Genomic DNA, 12721 nt, shown 5'->3' on the forward strand with positions numbered 1-12721 from the left:
TAAAAATTAGGATTAATATTATTTTATATTTGATAAGAAAATAACGAAAAGATTTCATACATAAATATTTTTTACTGACTATATAAAATGTTTATTGATATACCAAATTGTAAATGTAAAATCTATAAAAATATATTTTTTTACATTTATATTGTAATTGAATTAACATAAAATTTATGTTTTTTATAATATATATATATATAGTTACTAAAATGAAATAAAAGATATATTATAAGAATATAACTTAAATCGTACAGTAGCAATAATAATAATAAATATTAAATCTTCAAACCAAATTTATACTATGTGATTAAACCAGCTCATAAAAATTTGAACTACTATATGGATTATATTAAATATTATTTATTTCTTTGAAATACTATTTATTTAACTGATAAATTTTAGAAAATGAATCTCTGATTATACTCATTAGATGGTAGTTTAATTTTATTCATAATATGGTATTAATTTGCTACTTACAGATTATTAATATCAAAATTTATTTAAATGAGTTCGACCTCGTGGTAATGCAGCCACACTTGTCAACTGCTTGTTTGACATAATTCTCTGTCCTCTTCCCCGACTTTATGTCCACCCTCTTTGTAATTTGTCATTATCGGACTCTATTCAAGAAACCTGGAGTGTTACGTTGCCGGATAAAGCTGAGTTATCAAAGCCATTAGCTTCTATCCTATATTTTTCGTAGAGTCGGCGACGCATTTTTTCGCTGAATCCTTCAGCCATTTTTATACAGATGAAAAGAAGGAACTATAAGTTATTTGAACAGTTTGTAAATAAATTTAAAAGTTTGTAAATTTTTATTTAAAAGTTTGCCTCTGACTTAGACTTAACTCTAGATAAAAGTAAATTTTCGAAAATTAAAAAGTTTTACATCGAGAAATATAAGAGAATCAATTTAAGCTGGTAAAATTTAATGCAATGTACGACCATTTAGACAATTGTGTAAATGTTTAAAATACGTCTTTTAGAGGTTTAGTAAAGTTCGTTGACTTATTATTTAAATATATGCATAACTTTTTTCCTATAACGTTTTATTTTGAAATATTACTGAATTAGTTTCAGGTGATATTGAATTCTGTTTTAATGAATTTTGAAGGTAAGTATTTATTATTGTTATTATTATTATTTAATATGTGTGATTGTTGATTTTGAGGCATTTGCGCTTCACAATGAAAATCTTTGTTAACACATAGTTTTGGGGGTTTAGGTTTGTAATAAGATATTCTAGAGTTTGGGAAAACTGATTTTTACAATAAATCTATTATTATTATCATTTTTAAATTTAACAGTTAGACATAAAAGATCGGTAAGATTTGACAATTATTAGCATAGTTTGTATCTATCATATGAAAAACAAAATTTTAGAGAGTTATAGAGTTTTCGAGATGCTATGTAATTTATTTCTGAATTACGAATAATTTACTTAAAGTCAGCAAAAGTTTATTACTTTACTTACTTGCTGAAATATGTCATGTTTTAGATATACTGAAAAGTACACCAAAATTCATTTTTATAATGAATCTATCATTTTTTAAATTTTAACAGTTAGACAAAATATATTCTTGTACTATAAAATTCTCCTGTAGAAAGTATTATAATAACTTATAATAAATATCGTTTTTCTTTGTATGATCATATTTAATTGACATATTTTAATATAAATTAGATTTCAACTCTGAAAAATTTCCAAATGGCCTGCATTAAAATTAATGCAGTGTACTATAATATAGTTTTTGATATAGATATTATCTTCGTTTACAATTTTCGGTAATAAACGAGGCCAAAACTAGAAATATAGAAAAAATCACGAGTTGAAAAAGCAAAAGTTTGCCTTAGACCAAAAGTTTGGATTAGACATTTTTCTAGATAAAAGTAAATCTTTCAAAACTTTACAAGTTTAACATCAATTTATGAAGGTGGTAGAATTTTAAACTATATTGATGTGTTTATAAAATATGAAACTCAGATGAACCATGTTATTCCACGAACAATTTTTGAAATTTTGCTCTATAAATTTCAGCAGCTTCATTCTATAACTATTGTAGTAAAAACCTGTCAATAACCTTTGAATTTAAGTACAAATTAAGCCGTAATTTTTTGTTACAATTAACAGAACTTTAATGTTATATTATTTTTAAATTGCTACGTTTTAAAAATTATTATTATTATTATTGCATATCAGCACAATTTAATTTTATAATTAAACTAAATATAATAATAATAAGGCAAATTTTAATTTGCCTTATTGTTAAAATATAATTAAATTATTTAAGATTCATGTTAGTATAGCTAAAGATATTTCGGTGTTATATTATTTGAAGTTGTCATGTTTTAATTTACTTTGTCATTAGGATAAATTCGATATCTAAACACAATATATTAAATTTATTGTTGAAATAAAATTTATTTACAAACTGTTCAAATAACTTATAGTTCCTTCTTTTCATCTGTATAAAAATGGCTGAAGGATTCAGCGAAAAAATGCGTCGCCGACTCTACGAAAAATATAGAATAGAAGCTGATGGCTTTGATAACTCAGCTTTATCCGGCAACGTAACACTCCAGGTTTCTTGAATAGAGTCCGATAATGACAAATTACAAAGAGGGTGGACATAAAGTCGGGGAAGAGGACAGAGAATTATGTCAAACAAGCAGTTGACAAGTGTGGCTGCATTACCACGAGGTCGAACTCATTTAAATAAATTTTGATATTAATAATCTGTAAGTAGCAAATTAATACCATATTATGAATAAAATTAAACTACCATCTAATGAGTATAAACAGAGATTCATTTTCTAAAATTTATCAGTTAAATAAATAGTATTTCAAAGAAATAAATAATATTTAATATAATCCATATAGTAATTCAAATTTTTATGAGTTGGTTTAATCACATAGTATAAATTTGGTTTGAAGATTTAATATTTATTATTATTATTGCTACTGTACGATTTGAGTTATATTCTTATAATATATCTTTTATTTCATTTTAGTAACTATAATATATCTTTTATTTCATTTTAGTAACTATATATATATATATTATAAAAAACATAAATTTTATGTTAATTCAATTACAATATAAATGTAAAAAAATATATTTTTATAGATTTTACATTTACAATTTGGTATATCAATAAACATTTTATATAGTCAGTAAAAAATATTTATGTATGAAATCTTTTCGTTATTTTCTTATCAAATATAAAATAATATTAATCCTAATTTTTATTTATATAAAATTACAGAATGACATGCCGATAGATTTTGAAGAATTTCGACTTATTGACTGTTAGACATAAAAACATGAAACAGTGATATACGAGTTATTCTTGACTTCGAGATGAAAATCTTTCATTCAACACCTCATGTAGACAAACTGGGTTTGTAGCAAGACATACAAACAATTTTGGAAAGATAGATTTTTGTAATAAATTCATTACATTTCTTTATTTTTTCGATTTAATTTGATAATGCTCATCAAATATATATATATACCGTTGTATTACAATTATTTTGATATGAAAAGCAGATTGTAATTTAACTTATTGTTAAATACATCAAAGTAAAACTAAAATGGAATTGATTATAAAACAACTATTACAACCATTGTTCTGTTACATTTTTTAATAATTTGTATTCTACTAATGTATAAATGTACTTCTCCTCGCAATTAGGAAATTTTACTACTGTTAATCAATTTATTACTTTTGATAATTTATTACCGCGAGATAAAAAATCTGTTAAATTTGGAAATTTCTTACAAGAAATGTATTTATCATATAAAAATGATAATTTTGGAATGTCATAGTAAGGTATATTAAATTTTATTTAACTTATATAAAAAGTACAATATAATTTATTACAAAGAGGAAATATTAAATTTAATTTTTTAACTTGACCGAAGCAATAATGTAAATAAAAATTCCATTTTTTGACATTGAAAATTTGGGGAATACCTAAATCTTCAATAATTGACAAAAAATAAACAGATAACAATTTTTATTTTTTAAATGGAACTACAATTATTTAGACATAGAACTTCTTGAGTGTCTAAGATTATATAATATTTTACAAAAATTGTTATTACCACGAATAGTTTTTTAAGATATTTTTTCGAAATATTCTATCTTACGAACAATACGTAAACAGAGAATAGCTATTTTCAAAATAAATACATTGTATAAGTATTTAATAAATAAGTAATAAATATAAATTAAATGATTATTATATTGAACTATTTTTGTATTTTACTTTGTCTTATTGTTTAAATGTTATTTATAGTTGTCGTGTTTTAATTTACTCTTTATATAATAGAAATTAGAAAAATTATTAATGCAAATTAATTATATAATGATAAATTTAATAATTAAAAAAAATTATTAATTAAAATACCACTTTACTTTTACAAAGTGTTTTATAAAAACTAAAAAAATAAACTGAAAAGTTTTTTAAATATGAAAACTGAACTAAATAAAAAAGTTTTCTTAATATTAGAACTGTACTGAATTATTAAGTTATTTAAATGTGAAAAGTGAACTAAATTAAAAAGTTATTTAAATATAGAAACTGAACTTAATTAAAAAGTTTTTTAATAATGGAAACTGAACCGAATTAATAAGTTTTCTAAATATGAAAACTTAACTAGATGAAAAGTTTTTTAAATATGAGAACTGAACTGAATTGAAAAGGATTCTAAATATCAAAACTGAACTGAATAAAAAGTTTCATAAATATGAGAACTGAAGCAATGAATTGAATCGATCTATTGTATAAATTATTATCTGTATTTATAATTCAATATACTTAATAAATATTTATAATAAATATAAATTGAAAAATAATTAATTTCAAAACATAATTTCAAAAAATTATTTTATTAGATGTAAAAAATTATTCGTAATTTTAATTTAATTGACAAATTCTAATTAAATTATTTCTGCAATTTAATTTTATATTCAAAGAAATTTTAAAAATTAATTATATGATCAAAGCTTTCAAATATTGTTAAAATAAAATTAATTTAATTGAAATTTGTAATTACGAAATTAATTTTGTGATCAATATAGCCCAAATTTATACTACTATGGTTTAATATATACGATATAGTAATTCAAAGTTTATTGAGTCGGTTTTATTACACAGATTAAATATGATTGAAGAAAGACCATTTTGTAATATTATTATTATCATTATTGTCACTGTACATTTTGAATAAAATTTGTAATATATCTGTTTCTTTCATTTTATTATAGTAACTAAATTTTGTAAATGTTAAAATCAAAAGTTCTATTTTAATTCAATTACAATATAAATTTTGAAAATTATATTTTTATAGATTCCACATTAACAATTTGATAAAATGGATGAAATAGTTTAATATAATCATGATATAATATCGAAAATAGGAAAACAAAACAACATTTGGTATATCAACGAACATTTTAAATAATCAGTAAAAAATATTTATGTATGAAATCTATTCGTTATTTTATTATTAAATATAAAATAACACTAATTCTAATTTTTATTTATATAAAACTACAGAATGCGATGCTAATAGATTTTGAAGCATTTCAACTTACCGGCTGTTGGCCATAAAACATCAGATAGTCCTATAAAAGCTGTAACAAACATTTATATGGATTCCGTTACAAAGTATCAATTATTATCAAAATATCAATGGCAAGTTAATTTTACTATAAAAAAAAAATTCATTAAGTAATAGTTTCTGATATAGGAGTTATCCTTGACTTCGAAGCTTTCACGATTCGAGACAAAAAATCTTTCATTCAACACCTTATGTAGACAAATTAAGTTTGTAGCAAGACACAGAAACAATTTTTAGAATATAGATTTTTATAATCAATTCATTACTTTTGATAATTTATTACAAGATAAAAAATCTGTTAAATTTGGAGATTTTTTAAACAAGCTGTATTTATCATATAAAAAAACATCATTTTGGATGTTTAGAATGTCATCGCAAGGTATATGAAATTTTATTTAATTTATATAAAAAGTACTATATAATTTATTACAAGAGAAGGCAAATTGAATTTAATTTTATAAACTTAACCGAAGCAATATATAACACAAAAATTCCATCATTTGACATTGAAAAGTTGGGAGTACCTAAATTCTCAAAAATTGGCAAAAATAGACAGATAACAATTTTTATTTTATTAATGCAACTACAATTATTTAGACATCGAACTTCTTTGGTGGTTAAGATTCGATAATATTTTAAAAAATTGTTATCATCTCAAATATTTTAAAAGAAATGTTCTTTTTGCGATATTCTATCTTACAAATCATTCTTAATTAAACGAAAAAACAAATATTTTCAAAATGAATACATTGTATAGGTATTTAATAAATAAGTTAGAAATATAATTTAAATAATTATTATATTTAACTATTTCCGTATTTTACTTTGTCTTGTTAAAATATGATTTCAAGTTCTCTTGTTTTAATTTACTTGGATATTAAAACAAATTGTAAAAATTAATTTAATAATTAAAAAGAATATATTAAACTTTGCCTTATTGTTACAAGATATTTTATAAAAACTAAAGAAATGAACTGAAAAGTTTTCTAAATATGAGACCTAAAAAAATGGATTGAGAAGTTTTCTTAATATTAAAATTAATTATAATTATAATTTACTGCATAAATTTTTGATCTGAAAACAATTTACAAGATGAAAAATTCATATGAAAATTAAACCCAAATTATTTGTAATCTTAATTTAATCGACATCTCAAATTAATTTCGTAATGGTTTTTCTTGAAAAATTAATTTACATAAAATTTGATTGGAATAAAGTGGGTGACGTTCAAATTCTTTTAAATAATTTTATTAGGCGATACATACATAAATTTGATATAAAAAAATTTTTAAATACCAATGATTAAGAACTATGACTACGCGTATTAAAAGGTTATCTAAACTTGAATTTCGATTGTCATAACCAAATAATTGACCAGCAATTTATTGATGACTCCCAAAATCAATACTCTTGGGGTTACATTTTAAAATATCAAAAAGTAAACTGAATATGTATGGTCAACAATCACCAAAATTTATTTCTCCACTTACTTGCAGAAATGTGTGATGTTTTAGATAAAGTAAATGAGAAAACTGGAAAACCTTAAATAAAATAAACTAATTTAATCTGTTAATTAATTAGTGTAAAAATAAAATTTTCAAAAATAATTTTGTTTTGGTGTTATAATTTTTCATACAATTATCTTGTTTTAATTTTCTTGGATATTAAAACATTTAAGAATTAATACAGAAACTTTGCCTTGTTGTTAAAATATAATTAATTTACTTCAAATTTATAAAAACATTAAATTATTAATTCAAGTTTTTGATCAGTATGTGTCATATTAGTACTTAGAAAATTAATTTTGTGATTACTGCAACTAAACCTATACTACTAACACTATATGAATATAAGTACAAAAAACGAATGTATTTATATTCATGTAGTGTTAGTAGTATAGGTTTGAGTTGCAGTAATCACAAAATTAATTTTCTAATTACAAATATGACACATACTGATCACAAATTTGAATAATATACAATACTTGTGTGCTAACAAAGTGCCCACAGGGAACTTTGTTAGCACACAAGTATTGTATATTATTAGATAATACACAAAATTCAGAAATTAAACATGTGTGCACAGTTTATTATGCGATATGACTATTCCATATTAGTACTATGCTACGTTACGTTGTCTACTGTGCATACGTTTTCTAAATTTTTATAATAATTGCATCACCTGACAGAATACGATTATATAATTATATCTATTATATTTTTAATTGATCGTCATCTATTTCTCACATCATATCAACTAATTTCACTTGCTTAACAGTGAAAACAGTCAAATGTTCTTCCAATTAAGCAATACTTCTATCAATATTAATGCCGATTTTTTTCACTGTTGCTCAGAAGGCAGTATGTATATGGCTAATTCTAAATGTCATTTTCTTTGTATAAATCCATCTTCCCCAATCTTTTTAGCTTCGCATGTAATACTTAGCTACAGACTTCCATATTTCTGTAGTATGAAAAATAATGAATTCTTTACTATTTTCTTCAACAGGTTAAGAACTGCATAATTGTTCTGATTGAATTCAAAGTTGCTGTCTTGAAAACTTTTTTTTCTGGGATTTACTCTCCTGTTTACTTCGTAATGTAAGAATTTTCATAAAATCGGCATTGTTTTTTAAAATTTTTTAATATTGACTTTACTGTTTATTTACATTCCTATTTTTATTTATTTATGTATTTAAAAAAATGAAGTGTTTACTTTCTAGCAATATTTAAAGAACTGTCTCAATTTACAATAAGTTTAAAATTATTGCTTATCAGAGAGCATACTTACCTCAATAAACATGTCTTCATTGTTTCTCCAGCCACTCTGCGGTTTATGATCGATAAATACGTAAGAGTAAACATCACTGATATCGCATTTGATTTTAATGTGTACATTAGTGACATAGTATATTCCAGGCTGTGTGATGTTTACCTAGAAAAGATTATAATTTATTTTAAATAAATTAAACAAATGTTAACTTAATACGTATAAATTAAATGATAACTATAAGCGAGTAAGGATATTTGATATTTTCCATTTTTTTTTTTTTAACTCTTTCCGCCCTGTGGGAACTAAGAGGGCCTCTTTTAGTAGGCCCATTATGGGTTCGGCCAGACCCACAATGAAGCGACCGGGTGGTAAGGGACGGCCCGACATATCCAAATGGACCACCTCCCGAAAAATTCCTGGGGATTTCTCCACCCGTTCGGATTCGGACCCGGGTCCCCAGAGCGGAAGGCTGCCACCTTCACCGCTCGGCCATCCGGCCTAGATGTTTTTCATTCTATTAAAAATAACATTAAATATTATAATGAACACACACGTAAATGCAAAGGAACCTTTGTATATTATAAGTGTTTTTCGATCTTCTATGTAACCATAATATTTAAATTACTACTTCTAAAATTTTAAAAATAATTCTTTTCTACTTTACGAAATTCCGTAATAAATAAACTGCCACATAAAATAAAATACGAATTAGTGAGTTCTGAAAATAACACAACGGGGAAAACTAGCAAAAATTCACTTTTTGCAAAAATACTGAAAGTGGTATTTTCCATATGCTTTTCATGTATTTATGGCCGAAGCATGAATTTTCTTGAGGATCAAAAAGTATACGATCCAGAGATGTTGCAAGAAAAGGACAATCTGGATTAATCGGTAATTACATTTGTACAATTGATTGGCTGATTAATACTCTTTCTGTTTTAAGATAATCTAATAATTTCTGGCTCTATTATACATAAATACTTTTTAAATATCTGCAGTTGTTTTAAAATTTTTAAAACTTATCAAACATTGTATTGTTCTTTTAGATTTTTCTATTTTACCAACTTTGTTAACTTAATACGAAATAATAGACGAATTGTTTTTTATTTGTACCAATCTTCACATTGCCATTGATACTTGTATTTTTTCAATTTGTACAGTTATTAAGTGTAACACAAGTAGAAAAAAAATATTAGTCTCTGCTTTATTTAAAACAATGATTAATTTCTTTTTTAATTATGAAAAACAACATTCAGGCAATAAATTAAATTCAATATTCTTAATTAGTATAATATTATCATTATTATTAGTTGTAAAAATAATTCTTATAGCTTAACACAAAACTTTCATTCTTCCAAACAATATGCTGCATCAATAAAATTATCTAAAGGATAACTTGTAGAGATAATTTGTATCAACTAACTTAGGATTTCATTTTATTAATTAAAGCAATTAAATTAAAATTATTGCATATATCATCCAAATTCTGTAAATATTCTCTTCTTATACTTAAATTCACTGGATTTTGCATACTAAAATCTGCAACTGCAGTTGGTTTTATAACTGTTTTAGTCTTGGTTGTGCCATGATTGGGAAACTGCTTTTCAACGAGTAGTTGTAGGAAATTTCTACAAACCAACTGTTTGACAGTGAGCTAAAACATAAGCATTTTGCAAGATGTTACAAAAACTTAAGCTTGCAACACATGAACGTTTCCACGGATCAGGAGTTGTGTATTTGTATATATTAAAAGTTATCTGCAATGAAAAGTAAAATTAATATTAATATCTTATTTGCTAATACAATAATAATATAAATAGCAATAATACATTTTAACAACATAAAAATTACTAAAGCTCGCATTAAAACTGCAATAGCTTAACCATAAATCACTTGAAATATTCTGTCCTAATAAAATCAATTCTAGGTGAAGTACCTGTTTTAATTCTGCGATATTATAAAATAGAAGCTTCGTGTTATCATTACTACGTGTTATCAAGTACAAAACTTTATGTTAGTCATCCTTGTCCTTTATGTTATCATACTGTTTATCAAACTACAGGATGTTCAAAACTATATGTGAGAAATGTAAAGGCAGATAGAGGAAACCTAAATAAGCAGATTTGGTAAAGAAATGAGGGTGCAGAAATGCAGCGTTGAAGTGCTAGCACGTAAGGCAGTATTAACTACAGGTGAGCGAAAAGACAAGTAAAGACAAAGAAAAGCAACAATTTATTTATCAAGCAGTTTACAATAGCTGCTCGAAAGAATGACCACCATCAGCGATACAGGATTCACAGCAACGGCGCATGGATTGGCGTACATTAGTAAAAACGTCAGGCATGTTATGCACAGGCATTCCAGCAGCAACAGACAATCGAGCAACCAGATCTTTTTCAGATTATGGGACTATCATACAACATGCTTTTAATGTGCCCCCAAAAGAAAAAATCCAAGCACGTCAAATCTGGGGATCCACTCGCGCACAACTCCTGATGTAGACGCTCTAATATTCGGCGATTCGGCTGATTCCTACCCGGAAATCGCTCCATGTACTGTACATGAGCAGTCGTTCCATTTCCTTGTCATCCAAGGCGTTCCATTTCCATACATGAAATGCATGTCCGCAAGCTCGGCATTGGTGTAACGGTGCATGTTGCTAAAAATCCGTGCGAGAAATGACGATTCAAACCAGCTAAGTGCTTTCATTTGCCTAACCAAACAGCGCCCTCTCGCGGCATTTCCGCACCCACATTCTTATACGAAATCTGCTTATTTAGCCCTCTACCTGTCTACCTGCCTTTACATTTCTGACATATTGTTTTGAAACACCCTGTATATTGAGAAAAATCCGATCTCCATCTGTCTGGATAATTTCACCTTTGTAATTATAGCAAATGTCTTTTCGTCTATGATTAGTCTATCATATCGTTATTTAAAATTCCTAGCTTCTTTTAAACACATTTCTTTATTGTAGAGTGTTAATTTGTTTTTGACAGTTTTGAATTCGTCGAGTTGACATTGTTAATGAATGTTACTACATTTATGAATATCTAAATTACTAACATTTTTATAAACTGTTCATTTATTTTCAAAACTAATCAATAATCACAAATAAATAGTCTTTTCTATTTGGTTTAAATTTTCCAATTTTATGTTCTAATTTTATAAACTTTTCGTGTAAATTATTACATATTGTATCAATTTTTGTAATTGATTTGTCACTTTTAACAACCTTTCTCTTTATCCGTTTGAAAGAGAGATAGCATCGATTCAAAACCTACCAAAGTAGTGTCTATATTTTCAATTCATGCTGGCATTCCATCTACAGGCTCTAAAACAATTTATAATTTACTATTTTAAGAAGCTTGTAATTTCAACAAAAGTCGAATTCCTTCTTTAACGTTAATCACCTTTTCGGCAGTTATATAAGAAAAGATCAATTGTTCCCAGGGCTGCAGTCGGTAAAAAACACTCGACTTCGAGTCCTGATAATTTTAGTAGGCTGACTCTGACCCTGTCTCCAGAAAAATTAAATACCAAGAAATTTTATGAGGGCAGAGACGCTCATAGGAGGTATCCTACTATGAACTCTAAAAAGAGCCCCGGCCATTTACACGAATTCTTTTATAATTAGTATTTTCAAAATTTAACTTACATTAATATTTATTTTTATAAAAAATTAACTTTTTCAAAATATTTAGTAACAGGAAAAACGTGGGCAATAAAATTCTACTTCTACGTATTTTTATTCTACAGCATTTGCACTTCAATTTTATCCTTCCAGAAAAGTTAGTTCAACTAAAAGTGTGCGATCTAGCTACTTCAGCTATTTGTTCAGAAAATATAAATATATACTCTGATTAATTAGTCTGGCTCATTCAGCAAAATAGGGAACTTATTTCGAGTAGAAAGAATAAAGGAATGATTCAAAAATATTCAAATTCAATTAAGTCAAAATAATTTAACTACTGAACACAAATACTACAAAGAAAACTACGTATTTAATAAATTAAATTGCTGCATTTTGTATGTAAAATAAATAAATTATATCAAAATACTAAAACATTTTTAAAAATTAATAAATATAAAATATTTTTTTTCATTTAAATAAAAAATACTAAATTAAATTTAAAATGCATAATCAGTGTCGACACATTTTTTCCAACTCCGACTCCACAGCCCAGATTGTTCGGTTATCTAACCTGAGAAAATTTCTTCGCTTGTCATTCGTTTTCTTCTATTTCCTGAACATCCGTCGTGAGAAAATAGCCTAAAAGTTTTTCTGAAATGGAAAATTTGATAATTTCTAAAAA

At 25.3% G+C, this 12721-nt stretch overlaps 1 protein-coding gene across 1 annotated transcript in view; it reads right to left on the reverse strand.

Moving 5' to 3' along the window:
- The window catches only part of LOC136987494 (mucin-6-like), a 294367-nt gene that overhangs the window by 81701 nt on the left and 199945 nt on the right, over nucleotides 1-12721 (reverse strand). The window contains exon 35 of the mRNA XM_067285227.1: nucleotides 8424-8567. Within this exon, the coding sequence (XP_067141328.1) occupies nucleotides 8424-8567 (144 nt within the window). The remainder of the gene's footprint in view (nucleotides 1-8423; nucleotides 8568-12721) is intronic.

The sequence above is a fragment of the Centruroides vittatus genome, unplaced genomic scaffold (assembly GCF_030686945.1).
Source record: "Centruroides vittatus isolate TY-2023 unplaced genomic scaffold, ASM3068694v2 scaffold_2342, whole genome shotgun sequence".
NCBI classification, from domain to species: domain Eukaryota; kingdom Metazoa; phylum Arthropoda; class Arachnida; order Scorpiones; family Buthidae; genus Centruroides; species Centruroides vittatus.